Here is a 17175-nt window from a genome sequence, read left to right as displayed (position 1 = left end):
CCGTCGAGCTTCTCTCTCTTTCTCTCTTTCTCTCTTTCTCTTTTTTCTTGACCTGAAAACAAATGTCAGTCGGCTTTAAAGCGGGCAAATGTCGCTTGCTTCCTGCAAGGACTTCGCCCAGGTTGTAACGATCGTTGTCGTCGTCGGGGAGGACAAGCAGAGGAAGGTTTTGGCCGCGTTCCAGCAGGATAAAATCCTGAAACGGACTTACAGGCGCTAACCTCTTAGCCTCTCCGACAGGATTAAGTCCTCTCGAGATGCGCGGGAATTCACTGAAGCTTTCCTTCATCGTTGCCGAAATGTCTCTTCCAATCTGCTCTGATCTTCCGCTGTTGGAAATCAACTCCACAGTACTCTCTCTTTTTCCTAATCTGCCTAATATTGTTGTCCTTTATTGAAAATTTCTGATCACGAGTCTTATATAAATTTTTTTTTTAATTTAATTAATTATACAATATATAAAATTGTAGAATTTATTGGCGATTGCTATAATTGTTCTGATTATATATTTACATCTATATATTATTAATGTGAACATTTATATATTATTAATCAAATTGTTGTAATACTGACATTAATGCAATAAATAAAATATTTGAATAAAATATTTGAATTATAAAATAACTTAAAAATAAGATATTAAAATATTTTCAACAATAGAAAATTTATTTATTAAAGTACTTACATAACTTATTATTTTTTATTTATTTTGCCTTATTAGTATTTTTTTACTTATTTTTTATATCTCTATATTGTCATTTGTTGGATATGCCTATAAATATTTTATCATGTTTATTATTTAATTTATAACCAATAGAAACTTTAAATTTTCAATTCTTAATGATGCAATTTGCATGGTCTATTAAGATAATAGCCTCTTTGCTATCTCAACAACGGTTTTGACAACTATTTTTGCCATTTTTCCATCCAAACTATCGCGTCCGCTATTTTTTTCTCGTCCTCGTTTTGCCGGCTTGTTTCCAGAGCTTTTTCGGAATTAATCCCCAGGCACCTACTACTTTTTCCTAATTGCTTTCTGCTGGTAATACTTTCATTTCCACGCCTCCGTGCGCCGTTGTAACATGTCTCAATTCCTAAGCGGGCAACCCTCTCGCCACTTCAATCCTTTTCCTACTTGTCTTGCTTTTTCTCTCAATGGCTCGAACAAATAGGATACTTAACCTTTTCTACCAAATTATTTTTATTTTTGTTATAAAAAGAATATTCAAATATTATTTTCCCGTTACATCTAGTAAAAAATACTCTTAATTTTTACTTAATTACAATAGAGATTATGACTGACTAAAATATATTGCAATATTCACTACAGAAAGCGCATTTAAGCTGACGTTTGATTTGATCATTTTGTATAGATTTAAACAGTTTTGAATATTAATTGCATTAAAATTGTTCAACACTAACAATAAAAAATTTGATATAAACATTCTTTCCTTCTATAATGTAAGGCAATTAAAGGTGGGATTTATCTCTTGAATCGCCTCCAAATGATACTTTTCTTTTGTATAACATTAATACCTTGAAACAAATAAAATCGTATATCTAAAAGTCTGTCATATAATCTGCCAGCCTTATTCTTTTTGATACCAAATCGATTATTACAAGTGGAATGGAATTGATTGTTACAATGGAACATATTTGCAGCGCAATGATACATAATACATTTAAATAATCGAATAATTTCACAGTTCTTGGCTATCGATACATATCTATAATGATCTGAGTGCATTAATGCATTCACATTTAACAATATTCATTCTTTGCACTTTGTGATCTTACCACGATCTTAATTAATTAATTATTCATTAAATACACTCACATACACATACCGGATTGGTCCTGTAATAAGATATACATATATTGTTGAGCAATTATTTTAGAAGACGAGCGAAATCAGTCAAGTGTGTTAACTCTTATTTTTACAAAAATATAATAATAGCAAAATATAAAAGATATTAAACAAAGTTTTTTATTTTTAATTTACAATTAGTACAACTAAAAAGAGTTAAATAAAACGATAAAATGCATAATTATTTTTCTGCACTTAACTATTTCTGTAGAAATAGTTAATTAGTCGAGATAAAAATACAACGAGCCGAGCACTCGCTAATGACAATTTAAAGTGCGGCGCCGAACAAGAGAAAAAAGTTATCACGATATATCAATCGATTGCTGCGCGCAATTTTTAGCGGAGAAAAAAGTTACTGCCAGCTTGACTGTAAATTAATAACGCAGTTATGGCAATCAAGCAGCGATCTAAATTATGAAAAAGCAGAACAAAAGTGTGAGGAACAATTCGGTATATATGTATGTGTGTATGTGTTACACGACTTATATAAATTGTAATAAATCGAGAAGAAAGGAAAAGCGACGTTAAACTAGAACGCCCAGATGACGTTTGAGAAAGCTCACATTTATTTTTGTTTATAAATATAAAACCACGGAAATTCTTCTTAATAAGTCTCAAAATTATAATAAATAATGTACGAAATATATCACACGAACAACAAACACATCATACGAAATAATAATATAACGCAATACAAATTTTACACTTCTGAAATCTGTATTATTAAAAAAATTAAGTATATTGAAAGATAATCATAAATTCTATCGGTCAAGCACAATATTTTAAAAATGATAAAAATATTTGGTTTATAAATTAATATATATTTAATTATATAGAATTATTAGACAGTACCATCACAGTAAAATAATTAAATGTTTAAATAAAATATTTTTGAATGAGAAATATTTGCACTCCAAATATTATCGCGCTGCAATATAATCGATAAAAGACAATCCTCTCCAATGTGAAGATAATTCATCCAGGCGGAGAATTTCGAAGACGCCCGAACAGTTTTAGCTTCCCGACAATTCTGGCGCGCAAACGTTGTAAATCGAATTTAAATCTACGAGGTATAAATACTCGCCGTGGAACACGGAGGAAAAAAAAGATAGAAAAACCGATGAAAAAAAAGTACAGTTACTGCATCCGGGATAATTAAACGTTCGGGGCTAATTTTACGCGACTAGCGATGAATTGACAAGGCGCCGTCGACTGCTTCGAAGACGGTACAAGAAGCGCTTTATCCAAACCGAATTAAATGGAAGTAGTCTCTTGATTGTTTGATGCTACCGTTTGTGCACCAGGGATGGGACAACGGCAGCAGGGTAACGCGAAACCAGAGAATGGATTTAAAAAAGAGAAACGCGTCTCCGTTTTCTCGCGACCGTTTCGCAGGACGAAGAAAATGCGCAATTTAATTTAATTAAACTCCGGAGCCAAACACACACGGAAAAAAATTCTGGACGGAATTTAAGGGGGCTTTTCATACCGCAATGTGTCGTGCTTTCGGAATATCCTAAATAACACAAAAACCAGCATCATAAGGGAGTTGCGCAGATATATGACGGCAGATAAATGAAAGAGAGGAAAAAGAGAGAAAGAAAGAGAGAGAGAGAGAAACATACGTTGCATTTTTACTGCCTTAAACATTTCCAGTGAATTTTAGTTTTCTTTGAATTTTAATTTTTTCATTTTTTTACATATACAATAAAACAATATTTTTTAATATTTCTAGCAAAGTTAATATTACGCGAATAATCATACAAAGCTTTTTAGATTTGCAGAGTTCAGCCACAGAGTATTTAAAACGTTTAATATTGATTTTTCCGTTTAGCAAAACCTTAATAGGAGCTATTACCTGCTAAATTTTTTTTAATTTTTTCTGCATTGAAAATCTTAACAAACTCTTAACGTCAAAACTACACAGAACATTTTCTCTTAGAATTTACCCTGATGAAAATCATGATAATCGTGGGACAATATGATATGGGAAAAATTTTAGGAGAATTTCTCTTTAATATTTAGCACAATAAAAATAATAATATCTATAAAATATAAAATATGTTTGATTAATTTTACTATGCAGTTTAGTAAAATTAATCAAACATGTTTTATATTTTATCGTGATAGATATTATTTTTATTGTGTAAATATTAATCAGAGAAATTCTCGTAAAATTCTTTCCATACCATATTGTCCCACGATTATCATGATTTTCAAGGTAAATTCTGAGAGAAAAAATTCTTTCAGTGTATAAATTCAGATTTTTTCTTTTAAAATAAAGTCCAGTTACCACAATTTTATAGTTAGAGAGTCTTTTAAAGGGAAAATAAAGAAAATCACAAAAATAGATATAAAACACATAGGTCACGTTCCGCTTTTATCACGTCGAGAGAATACTTCTTGATTTTTGATGACGCGCCTTATTTGTTCGGCGATTTGGCTCGGAACGACGAATTCACTTGATTGGTACAGGACACGTGCAGCAAGTACCGAGCCGACGAATACACATGTGTTTCGAAGACGTAGAGAGAGAAAGGACGAGAGAGAGAGAGAGAGAACGAGCCAAGTTGTGAAACGCGGTTAGTTAACTAGTTAGTATTTACTAACTGCGAATAGAGACACGTGTCTAACAAAGTGTGCACCAGCAGTCAGGAACAACGAACCTGCAGAGGAGTCGCGCTTCTCTCGTTCTCGACGTCGAAGTGCGTCTTCGCCAAATATAGCGTGTAGCAACATGCCGAATACGCCACGACGAATGTTATTCCGCGAATTACGACAGAAATTAACACCGCAAATTGGCGTGATTATACCTTATTGTTGTCGGCATCGAGACGATACTTGATATCCATACTGCTATTCAGCGACGTATTTAATAGTGAATATAGCAATCTGGGAGATCCTCGGCTTTATTTGCTCAATTATTATTTCCTTATATGTGCACATTAATTATTCACAGTGATGTATCGCTAATTGACGTAAACATTATTGTACACATATCGCAGCATCTTACTCTCTGCGACGCAACGTAACAAACGTTCCGTGATTATAGCAAATTGACATAGGTAATTGGCGTGATTACGCGTTATTCGGGTCGAGATTGAGATAATGCTTGGTATTCATCTTGATATTCAATGTAATATTTGTTCCTGTTTGCAGACTTCATTTGATTAATATTAACATTTGATCAAGTACGTGAAATGAGAGTTTACGAAATGAAATAATTATTAAGTATTGAAAATATATAGGTCTTAACGAGACGCATAGTTAATGAAAAGACATTTATTTATTATTGGATGAAATTAAATATACATAATCGATACGTTTCGACACTTGTGAAATGTATATTTAATTTTATCCAACAATAAATAAATGTTTTTTCATCAACTATATGAGTCTCGTTAAGGCCTATATATTTTCAATACTTTTTATGTATATACGAGCTTATAAATTTCAAATTAAATTTGAAATAATTATGTTGAAAATTGATGTAATTAACGTGCAATATCATCGATATAATATTTGATATTCACGTATTCTTAAATATTTTGCACAAAATATTATCGTATATATACAAACACAACGATCTGAAATAAAATATTCTGCTTCTACAGAATCGAAGAAAGCTTAATATTCCTTCGACAGAAGTGTAATGCATTCAAACTATTGAGCAGATAGTGCATCCGTGTTCGCGCATACATGCCGTATATATTCAGGAAACGTTCTGCGATATTTCGAAAACCGTTTAAAGCGCTACGTGACACACGATGAAATATCACACGACCGGTTATCTCTTCCCTATACGGAATGTGTCATATAAGGCATTGATTTTTCATTCGTCACAACTCGTCAAAATTATTTTTATTTAGACTGTCCGATCGTTTTTATTACAAGACTCGCGCTTAACAAAGAATTTATTATAAAAATATAAAGTTTTTTATTCTTATTCTTTTTTTTTTTAATAAGTTTAATTTAGAAAAATATATTTTTTTCTCTTTTTTTCTAATTTTTTAAATTATACTTTCTAATCTATTTTTTAACTTTTTTTTTATCCACACACATGTAAATTTTTTTATAGTATTGGTGAATACTAGAATACAAAATATGCACATTCATTGAATTAGAAAGTATGATATTTTTATAAAAAATATATTTTCAGCGACATTTTTAAGAGAGAGAGTAAGTCCGAGAATATATATACATCTCATTTTATGTAACAAATAAAAACGTTGTAATCTAAGAGTTAGTATGAGCATGCACCGAAAACTGAATTGCATTCCGACAAACGAGAAAGGGGAGGAAGGAAGAAGAAATGTGTGAACGAAAATTTATGCGCAGTGCCGTACGTGTACCCGGAGTGTCCACGGAGTACGGTATTATTCCTGGAGGAGTCGTAGGGAGGCGATGGCGCTCGCCAGGGGCTATTGTTCGTGGGTGGACGAGAGGAGCTATTAGACGCCTAGTTTAGTGGTTACTGGTCCCCGGTTGCGCTTCTACTATCTCGCTCGACCTCTCCGCTTCGCATCTTGTCCGTCCTTGGTGTCGTCCTAACCAACCCCTCGGAGACGATGGCGGGTTTGCTCGGGGAATTGGAAGACTCGTGGTTACTGGCACGTATTCTTGCTTGTTGGCGGTGAGCGAGTCGGTCGCGCCGGAAGCCGTCCGGAAGGTCGTGAATAAAATCTTAACTCCCGCATATCTCCTGCAGTACTTAGATCATTAAACCGTCCCATCTCTTCACGATCTATAAAATTAATTGGTTACGTAATTCCGTTTATGTCAATTCATGCAATAGATGCAAGAAAATATTCTTTATTGAAATCAGAGTAGAGAAAATTTAGTAAAAATATTCGTTTTTCGAAGATTTTTCGAGAAAAGAAAAACGATCTAATTAACGATGAGATTTCAATTAAATCAAATTATAATTTTTATTATGACAGTATTTTCATTCTTTTTATTACGTTATAAAAATTAAGAAATTGAAATTTTAAATAAGCTGGTATTTCTTTCATTTACGTTGCAAAGATTTCTAGGTGAATTATGGATTCCCGTCTTTATATATAAATGATTATTTATTTATTCTCGTGCAAAATATATAGGGCAAGTCGCGGTAGTTGTGTATGTATGTATGTGGGACTTTGCAAACCCGGCAGGAGTTCTAGCTGGTTGGTTGCTGCTCGTTTGCGGCGGCGTCTCGACCGGAAGACAACAGGGACCAGTAACCTCCTGAATAAAATCTTAGGATATATATCGCGTACATCCCCGAGGTATTAACTTCGTCTACCTCTCTCGAACTATAAGATCGAGAATATCGTCGCTAAGTACATATTAATCCAGGGCGATAACTCGATAGATAGCTACGTGCTAGCGATATCTTCTCCAAGAGAATTGATCTTGTAGACGGATTAGTCGCGAATTTTATGTAATTGATATATCTTTCTTCAAATCATATTTTTTTATAAGAATTTAATATACAATTATTTACTTTGATGTGAAAAAAAGAGAAATATAATAAGAAATTTAAATATTAACTTATAGTTTATATATATATATAAAACAGAACAGGATATTCTGTGACTGATTTTAATGTCATTTAATCTCATATTTTAAATTAATTCTCAGTATATTAAACAATTGATTACATAATGCATCTTATTTGAGATTTATTATATCTTTTTTATTTTTACATTTAATATATCAATATTTTTTCCTGGTATACTTATTTTTACGACAATTATAGGGACGCACATTTGAAGATAATAGAAGTAAGATTTTTTTCGGCAAAATGTATACAGAGATTTTCTCAAAAGCACTTAAGACGAACGAAACCGAGAATTAGGCAGCAGGCAGCCACAAATCCTTAACGGCGATAATTAATTCTAAGAGCTAGTATTAACAGAGAGAGAAGGGGGGAGGGAAGCCCGACACGAGATGAGAATGAGACGGATCGTCACCAGACCAATTCTCGCTTTCGACAATTACTCGGCCGTGTTCGCCGATGGCTTCTTGCCGAATTAAACGCCCGCCCGATCGCTTCTTTCTCCGTCTCATCTCCAGATTAAATGACCGTTCTTCCGGAGTCAACCTCGTAACACGGATTTCCTGTTAGAATCTCCCGGATTGCGACGTCTTTCTCGAATGGCTTTGAGTCCTTAGCTCAATGAACACGAAAATTAAATCATTCATTTTAAAAAGTATCTTATAGCAAATATAAATGTGTTTGCACATCTATTGATGAAAAATACTTTATTCTAATTTATAGATCTAGAAAATCTATATAGTACCTTTAATATTTAAGTATTTACTTTAGAAAGAAATAATAAATTTGTTTCAAAATAATGGTTATAAATAAAATTAAAGCTGAAAATATTTAAGTTTCTCTAAAATTGTTTTCAAGGAGAGGAAAGTATTTAGAAAAGTTACACTGTATAGTTTGTTGAGCTATATAAGAAAAATTTCTAACAGTCACGAGAAACTTAATATATATTTAATTGTTTAATCGCCTTTCATAATTATTATACAATCGTTGAACTTAATATATTATTAAAGAAAATCGTAATATATTATAATAAATAAAATTTAAAAATATTTATTCAAAAATGCAAAAATAACATTATATATATATATTTTGCTTTCTAAATGATAAGTTACAATATTTTACTAGAATTAATAGAATTAATCCATTTTATACAATTCTCATACATTAGTTTTTTATTTGAAGAAATTAAAATGACATTTGAATTATAACGAATCGACCAATGAAATCTCGGATACAATTGTGGCGGCATTTCCTTTTTACGTAGCATCATCCTTTTACGAGCTATCTCACCTGTCGAATTAAACGAGCGACTGGCACAAAGTGACACTTCCAATCGTATATTGCCGTCACCCTTAACGCTCTCAACTATTTCTCTGTTAGTGTGCGCCGCCACTCCGCAAATGAGAACACGTGCTTCTTCATGGAACAAAATGGCCTAGAGCACTTTCATGTCGAGACGACAACTTTGATATATTAATTCTCAAATCAAATAATGGGCTCAAACGATCTCGTATTAGTTTCCTAAAGTACATACATAATTTTTTATACTTCCAACTTTCTTTTAAACAATTATATTTTTTTACGAAAAAAGTATGTGACATTACGAAAAAATATATGAAATTGTATTTCTTATAAAAATTTTAATCTTTATAATATGTAATTTTATTTTTCTTTAAATAGCGCTATATTTTAGATGTAAATATGTTATATAAAGAAAAAATTTGTGGCGTTTGATTTCATGGAAACTTATAAACAATTAAGAGTTCTGGCTTTATTTTCAATAGTTCTAGAGCTCTTGGTATTAGTTTGAACAAATAGTTTTGGTCATTAAAGCAACAAAAATGCCTTAGTACAAACTTAGCTTACATATTCATATCATGTACGTTATAATACAAAAAATAATAAGATTGCTCTAATATATATATGTATTTTATTTGTTACAGGTAGCATTGCTGATAAGCTGTGCGCGAGTTTGCAAGATTCTCGAGTGCCGAATGAAATTGCTTCGCGCGATTATAATTTTCGCATCGTTTTTTTTCTCATTATGCAATGTATGCGAAATACGCGTGTGACTCACGCGTCGCGTCGGGAGTGCCGTGTAAAGTTTCGCGGGTCGGGAGTTCCGTGTAAAATGTCGGGCGATCGTAATTATTCGTGTTTTCGCGAGTGTCGCGAGTGCTACAGGAGCAATGACTCGACCAAGAGAGGAGGAGGAGGCCCGGGGAGGCATCGGGCGACAACGGGACAACTGTGAGGTAAGCAAAATAAAAACATTTTTTATAAATTGCATTGTTTATGAGCTATTCGACCATTTCCAGCCTTTTAAAACACCCTGTATACACACACACACACACACATATATATATATATATATATATATATATATATATAATATATATACATAGAGTATATACATAATTTGAATATTTTGTTTTCAGATCAATGTGCTGTGTACTACAACTGCGCTATTGCACGTGAGAAAGTGGTGAGTGAGAAATTTTTTATTTGATAACATAGCATTTCTATAGCGGTAATGGTCATATAATAATTAATAGTTTGGGTGCATAAAAATTCAATGTTATAGTTTTAATCGTAAAACAAAAATATATAAACTAATTGTGAAGAGCTATATATACTTTTTTAAAAATTTGGTACAATATTTTCTTTTATAACTATATAATTATACTATTCACACAGTATTTCGTCATTTTAAAACTATTTACTTTATTGTCTCGATAATTTAAGTCACGTTGAATGCGCGACAATTACATTTAATTATCGAGACGTATACAGTTTTAAATTAAGTTTACAGATAAGTATTAATTGGAATAATTAGCAATGCTTTTAAATAGATAAAAGAAGGAACGCGCATTCTTACGTTTTAGAAAATATCGTTTAAACAAAAGGCTTTCCATAAAGCTTGAAATAATTTTATAAATTAACTATTTGTACGCAATATAATTTATGCTATTTATATAGTAAAATTATTTTATTAAAATAAGTAACACACATATATTTTTTTAATGAGAAACAAATATACTTATGAAATTGTTTTTATATAATATAATTTAATGTTGTATGACTGATTGATTGATTTCTAATTTTAGTAGAGTTTACACTCTACGTGAACACACATACAAATTAATCGATTTAAATTTTCGAAATGTCAGAGAATTAGGGGCGGTTTTCTTAGCTGGTCCTGAGATCTATTTTCTAATTTCGGAGCTACAAATTCAATCTCCCTTTTCCGTGTACTGCCCCATCCTACGCTTGTTGAAACGAAGAGCTATCCGACAGACTTTGCCCATGATTCATAGATACTCGGTGCAAGGGTCGACTGGTTTAGCGTTTAGAGTGCCGCGTTTGAGCAAAAGAGAAAGAGAAAGTGAATGAGAGAGGAAAGGCAAGTGGAAGAGCACTTGCCTGAGCTACTCATCAATCCTTTCCCTATCAGGCTCCTCGCACGCTCTTGCTAAAAATCCAAATAACGAAACATGGCCCAGTCAGATCGATCGAGCATCTGGTTTTTTCCTTGATAGTTTGAAATTTTACTTGCCCGTTAAATAAATTCTTCTGAATTGTAGGAATTTTTTTTGTAGATATATTAACTTTCTGTAATTTATTTAAATCTTTAATTTATAAGTTATTTAATTAATTAATAAGATAATTAATTGATAAATTTAATTGACAACTTTGTAAATATCTTAATTTTTAAAGAATATTACGTATTTATCAACTGTAATAAATTGATGCAATTCTGCATTTTTTTTTTACAATTATATAAAGTGTCTCAGATTATACAGTTGACTATTTGCGAGCAATATTTTTTTTATTAACCGATAAAAATATTGCTAACATAGCACAAAGTTTATTGCTATTTAAAGCTCAATAGTTCTTTTATAGCTTTCATTAGAAAGAACCAAATATGATTTCGTCGCTTTGCTCCTTATTTTCTTGTCTTAAAATATGAGTTTGTAAATATATCCCGCTTTCTTTCCGACAATTCGCGGATCCAGAAGCCGCAGTAAACGTGCACAGTAAACGAAATCAGTACGTTGATTATTCTATCTAACAACGTATCTTCTCTATGAAAGCTGGATTTTTATTGCTCAAGCATTCTTCAAAATTCTATTTGAGGCAACCGGCGAGGCAACCAGAGATACAATCTTTGCCTTGATTTATCATGCCGCGAATATCGCGTGTAACACACAAGTGGATAGGGAACAATTGAAAAAACGTAAGCAATTTCTGCTCACCGAACTGTAACAAAATGGATTACATGATATTATAACGACCTAATTTAATTTTGGCAAATTTTATCAAAAATCTTTAGAGAGAGTTGTTTGACACTGTATACTCTATCCTAGATATTAATAGAAAAGATGATAAACATCGTAATATTTGACATCGAATAAAATAACAGGAACTTTTTTTTAGATAAATAATCAAATAACGAATCTTTAGTAATAATATAGTGTCATTATCTTACAAATATATGGCAAAAAAAGAAAAAGTTTTCAATATGAAATTTAAATTTATTTTGTAAAAGTTTCGACGTGATGTCTCTTTTTTATGTTGTCAACTACTTTCTAGATGTTTAATTCACTAATAAATGTTCACGAATTTATGAATAACGGAATACGAATAAGGGATAGAAAGAATAACTCACACGCATAGTCGGGCGTGTTAAAATTCGCGATATAACATTACTGTTTCATCGTGTATAATTAAAACACGCCTCCGAGTTGCGGTTGCATAATTGCAACGTCATAGCGAGCGTTGCACATTATGACTCACGCAGAGAAAGGGGGGGCTAATGCACATGCAGCATGATTCTCTTCTCTCTCCTTCCCCATCTCTCTCTTACTCTCCCTCTTTCTCTCTTCTTCCTTCCTTCGCTTTGTTCGTTAGTTACCGAGAAAGAAATTAGTACTTTCCGCGGCGAGACATAATTCTCGCCATGTGAGTCGCCATGCAGCAAAATACTACGTTTCGAGGAGCAAGTAAAATAGAAGGAAAAACGACGGTGGGAAAAGGGAGGATAGAGGGAGAGAATAACTCCGACCTACTCAGCACTCTTCCCCATTTTCCAAGAGCCGAAAGAGTAGGCTCTGCAGAATAGAGACGAAAAGAACGCGGGTAATCAGAGTCAGGCCGGGGTGTTAATTACATCGGTATGTGTTGGCGCGTTGGCACGTTGCCTGCTTTTAGTTCTGTTGCCTAAAGATGCAGTTGTAGAACGCGTGCGAGAAGAGGAAGATAAAGGTAAAAAAAAAGAAGGGGATGGCATTAAGGGATAGCAAAAGAAAGGGAAGCGAAACGATAAATGGTAGATCTGCAACGAAGAGAAGAAAGGATCACACTAGTGTGTTGATCTTCTCTTCTCTTTGTTAGAGAACTAGAATTGCAAGCTCGAGCGAGACGATGATAACGCAACAAGAGAGAAAAGGCATAGGAAGAGAAGACCGACACTGATTAGCAATACGCAAAGTTAGAGCGAGATAAAGCGATGAGGTAAAGTGGCGGAAACGAACGAGAGAGACAAACGATAGCTTCTGGAAGGGAGAGTAGATGCGGCGATCGATGAGAGGTTTTGGTGTTAGGTTGGCACGCTGCCCATTTTGTCCTCTCCTCTTTTAGCTCTTCCATCCATTTTTCTTCTCGTCTCTTCATCCTCAAATTTCTTCGGCGTCTTGTCGAGCAAGAATTCCGCGCTCTTAGCTCGGATTTCTGTTCCTGCTGCGTGAAATTTAAATAGGGGTCGTGACGAAGAGAGTTACTCGACCGATTTGAATGGGAATTTCTTCGTCTGGTATGGAACTTCCGGTATTCGCTACTTCGTTGGCCGATTGCCCGTTCCATGCTAACTCTTTTATAGCGAATCTCTTTTTCTCTCTCTCTCTCTTTCTCGGCCTTACTGGCAAAAAGAAAATCTTTGATAGGATCACGTTTCCTTTCTCGATGATTTAATCGAGAACCGAGTTAACGGAATAGTCAAATTAGCGTGAGCTAAGATCGATATGAAGATCTGCGTTAGACATTTTCTATATTATATCTGGAATAAATCCCCTCATAATTATATTAAAAATATTAACCTTACTTATGCTTTTAGAATTATAACGAACTCCTCGAGACGCGCCACGTAATAAAACATTTACAAAACTTATGAAACTCATTGGAGAAAATAATTACAGTAGATACTTTAAAGTTTTTATGCAAACTAATTAAAAGAGATTTTTTTATTTTTGACGAGAAACTCAGAATTTTTATTTAGTCAACATAGACTTAAATGAGAATTTCGCCGTGATTCATGAAGATGCGATATTTCACGCTTCAGACGCGTAAATCGTCGAAGAGCCAGTTATAAAGGCGATGATTGAAGGCGACGTCCGTTACATTTCGTACGAGTTTTCTCTTCCGGGAAAAATTCGCGGGAAAATAAACTCGACTCTCTTCGTGCTCGACTCGTCGCGTTCGCAGTTCGTGTTCATTCACGCGCGTTCTTTCGCCAGTTTTCTTTCATCGTAAGGCTGTCCGTTGACTCTGCTCCAAAAATGGCAAGTGCACCCTTTTTGTGTTAAAGGGCGGCTGGAAGGATTCTTCGGAAATAAAAGGAAGAGAAACCTCCGCATTCGTCTCCGCGTTTGTTCAATTCCAATCTCTTTCGCGTCACGTGAGCCGAGCATCGATCTTGCGCGGGTCAAGCGGAACTTACGACGGCGCATATAATGAGGGTAGTTAATTTCGTAGTTCCTACGTTACCTAATCGTCGGAATAGACCGAGTCCGAGTTGCGCCGCTCGCAATTAACCTGATTATCTCGTATCAATCTGGCCATTTATCTTGCGCGAAGAGTCGCGCTGGTACGGGAGTAACAATTTCCCGAAAGTTGAATCGAGTTTTTTTTCTTTATCGCACGATTCTCACACACCATCATTCGAAAAGAAGAGATCACACTTGTGCAATGTCTATAATTCAATTTATTGATAAATTTGGAATCTCTTTTGATGCACAATTTCAAGAATTCCGTCAAACTTTTTTTTTATTTGCTAAAAATTCCATTGTAAGTGGAATGTAACAACAGAATTTTCCTCAGTAAAATAGCATGTGTAATAAAAATTTTGCAGACTCGGAAAAGGATATAGATGTGTACGTATATATGTATATGTGTACGCATTTGTATATATACATATACATATATGCATATAAAATCATTCTGGATATTTTTCATCGTCAGTGGAATTTTTAGCTCTCTTTTCCGAGTTACAAGCTGCGAGATTCTGCGGAAGGATGAAAATGCGATAGGGTATGGGAGGGAAGGTATTACCTTCATACATGGACTGGATCCAGAGAGATGGATGAAGGACGAGGCGAGAGTGCGCGGTGAGGCCCGCCACGCGATGCGGAAACGATTCGATTCTCATGAAAGATAAAAGCGGATCCGCCCGATCCGTTTACATTATAAGGGCGGTTCTCTAAGTTTCCTCGCGACAACCTCTCGACAATAGTAATCAGCGAACGGCCGAAGAGAGGCTTTAAAAACGTGACGTAGATAGGAAAATTGGCAAACAGTGTCGAAGCGTTATAGAAACCATAAAAGTAACACTTAGATGTATATTACTCTCTTAAATTAAAAAGACGTATCTTATTTTCCAGCTCGCCGATTATTGTAATATTAAAAGTATATTGCTTCGAGATAAAGTAAAAATCTGACTTAAGAGATTCACGATTTAATACAATTTCCTGTCTTTAAATATATTCTTTAAAAGAGAAAAATGTCAATAAAAATGTCAGTATATTATCATATATCAATTATATAATCACATCTTAAAAATATAATGAGAAATTCTAGCTTAAACTATTGGAATTAATAATGTGCTATGTCTCTTCAATTTAAGAGAGCAGTGTAGTTGAAGGAACTTTTTCAACCAAGAGGATTCAAGACAAAAGTAGATCAAGTGCATAATTTATAAGGTCCACTTTAGGCAATGAAATCATATGTAAAAAGAGGTTTATAAATTACTGAACTTGGTTCATTTTTATATCCGGAATTCTTCAACTTTAAAAGTTTTTCTTGCTGAAGTCGTCGTTTGCCCTTTTTCAATTCGCGAATATTATAATATTTTTTCAATTTTCCAATTCACGAATATTATAATAAAATTGCGCATTTATATAATATAACATTATATCTATTATGCTAATAACTTTATGATAATTACGAAAAATCTAAAAAGTAAATTATATAATAAATATAGAATATAAATTTTGAAAGCATCTATTTATCGATAAATGGGTTATTACATATAGGAATGTTGCATTTTCTAAAAAGTAGAAAAATGAAAACAAAAAGCAACACGGAAAGAGCCAACTGGACTCTTCAACGTTCGTGGTTCCAAAACATGCTCGAGTTTTTGCTCGTTGAATCTCAAGCTTAAGTGTGCTTATGTTTCGAGTATACCGTGTTGCAATCTCGTATCTTGATACTGATAGTTTAACGCCAAAAAATTGTCACTTGAACGCCTCTCTCCTTTTTCTAAACGAAAAAAAAATTATTAACGTTTTAAAAAGGAGTAATTCTTAAAAGCCAATTTTTTCGTAAATTATTATTAATTGCATAATTACAAGAGAATGGATTTACATTATACATATCACGTAAATTATATTCCTTTATTGTAATTATATAATTTATAATAATTTACGAAAACAAATTTGGCTTTTAAACATTACTTCTTTTTAAAATTGTATAAAATACAATTTTATAAATATATATCTCATATTTTTATAAATTTTTAGGAGAATCTAAATCACATTTGTTAGAAAACTTTGCACATTTGTTCAACGAAATGAATGGAAAAAAATATAAGTTAGAAGCGATGCCGACGCAATGCAATGAGGTAAAAAATTTAACTTATCTCACGAATAAGAACGAGATAAGAACCGAGGGTGACGAATCGACTTCTTGAATAAATTGCACCGAATTTTTATTTAAATTATCCAGGATAAAATTCGATTCTACGACCCCTCGACTTTTACGAGTCAGCATCACTTCGGAGTCATTTTCGGGAAAGATCTTTCGCAAATCATATTTGTCACATCTGATTGACCTTTTAAATAAGTTCAGGACACATTATTGTTCTTTTTTATTTCGCAGATTTGAAAAATATTAATTTTAGAAAAACAAATATATGTATCAATTAAAAATATCTATTGTTTCAAACTTGCGAAATAAATTCAAGGTTTTACTTAAAACTACTAGCATTTATTTAAGATCACAATTTGTGTATCTTAAACTGTATAATTTCTTGTTAAACAGTATTTATTCCTAAGTTATTTTTAAATCCTTCACTAAAAGTTGTGTTCCATCAAATTACAATATTTGAAAAGAGCGATTTGATTATTCTGGCAATATACTATCCCAAAATTATACCATAGAGCCGTTAAAAAGATTGGGAATAAATATCGTCACACAAATGCTCCTGTAATCGCAGCTGAGAACGTAACTTTTTTTTTTTTTACTCCTTCGTGCGAGGCACAAAATCCGCTTAGTGCGACTTGACGAACGACGCTTTTAAACCTCGATAATGCGCCGCCGTTTTTTTTCCTCGTGCGGGCTCGCGAAATCTCTCCAGAGCGAATTTCATGAATAAAAAGACGAACGCGAAATGGGAGGGTTTGTGCGAGAGGTACGTTTAAGAGGGTGAACAGATAGTCTTGGATCCGAGAGGATCGTAAGACTAAATGTTACAAAGCGAAGGCGCGTGTCGATCTGA

General features: G+C 33.4%; 1 protein-coding gene across 1 annotated transcript in view; it reads left to right on the top strand.

The window, feature by feature from the left end:
* The window catches only part of LOC145944240 (uncharacterized), a 56459-nt gene that overhangs the window by 8488 nt on the left and 30796 nt on the right, over window positions 1-17175 (top strand). The window contains exons 2-3 of the mRNA XM_083052478.1: window positions 9350-9661; window positions 9845-9891. Of these exons, the coding sequence (XP_082908604.1) occupies window positions 9350-9660 (311 nt within the window). The 3' untranslated portion in view covers window position 9661; window positions 9845-9891. The remainder of the gene's footprint in view (window positions 1-9349; window positions 9662-9844; window positions 9892-17175) is intronic.

Source organism: Prenolepis imparis, unplaced genomic scaffold, assembly GCF_030444845.1.
Source record: "Prenolepis imparis isolate NDT839.2.m4 unplaced genomic scaffold, iyPreImpa1.0 SCAF_12, whole genome shotgun sequence".
Lineage (NCBI taxonomy): Eukaryota > Metazoa > Arthropoda > Insecta > Hymenoptera > Formicidae > Prenolepis > Prenolepis imparis.
Note: the sequence above shows the minus strand (reverse complement) of the source record. Positions and strands in the feature narration are given on the sequence as shown.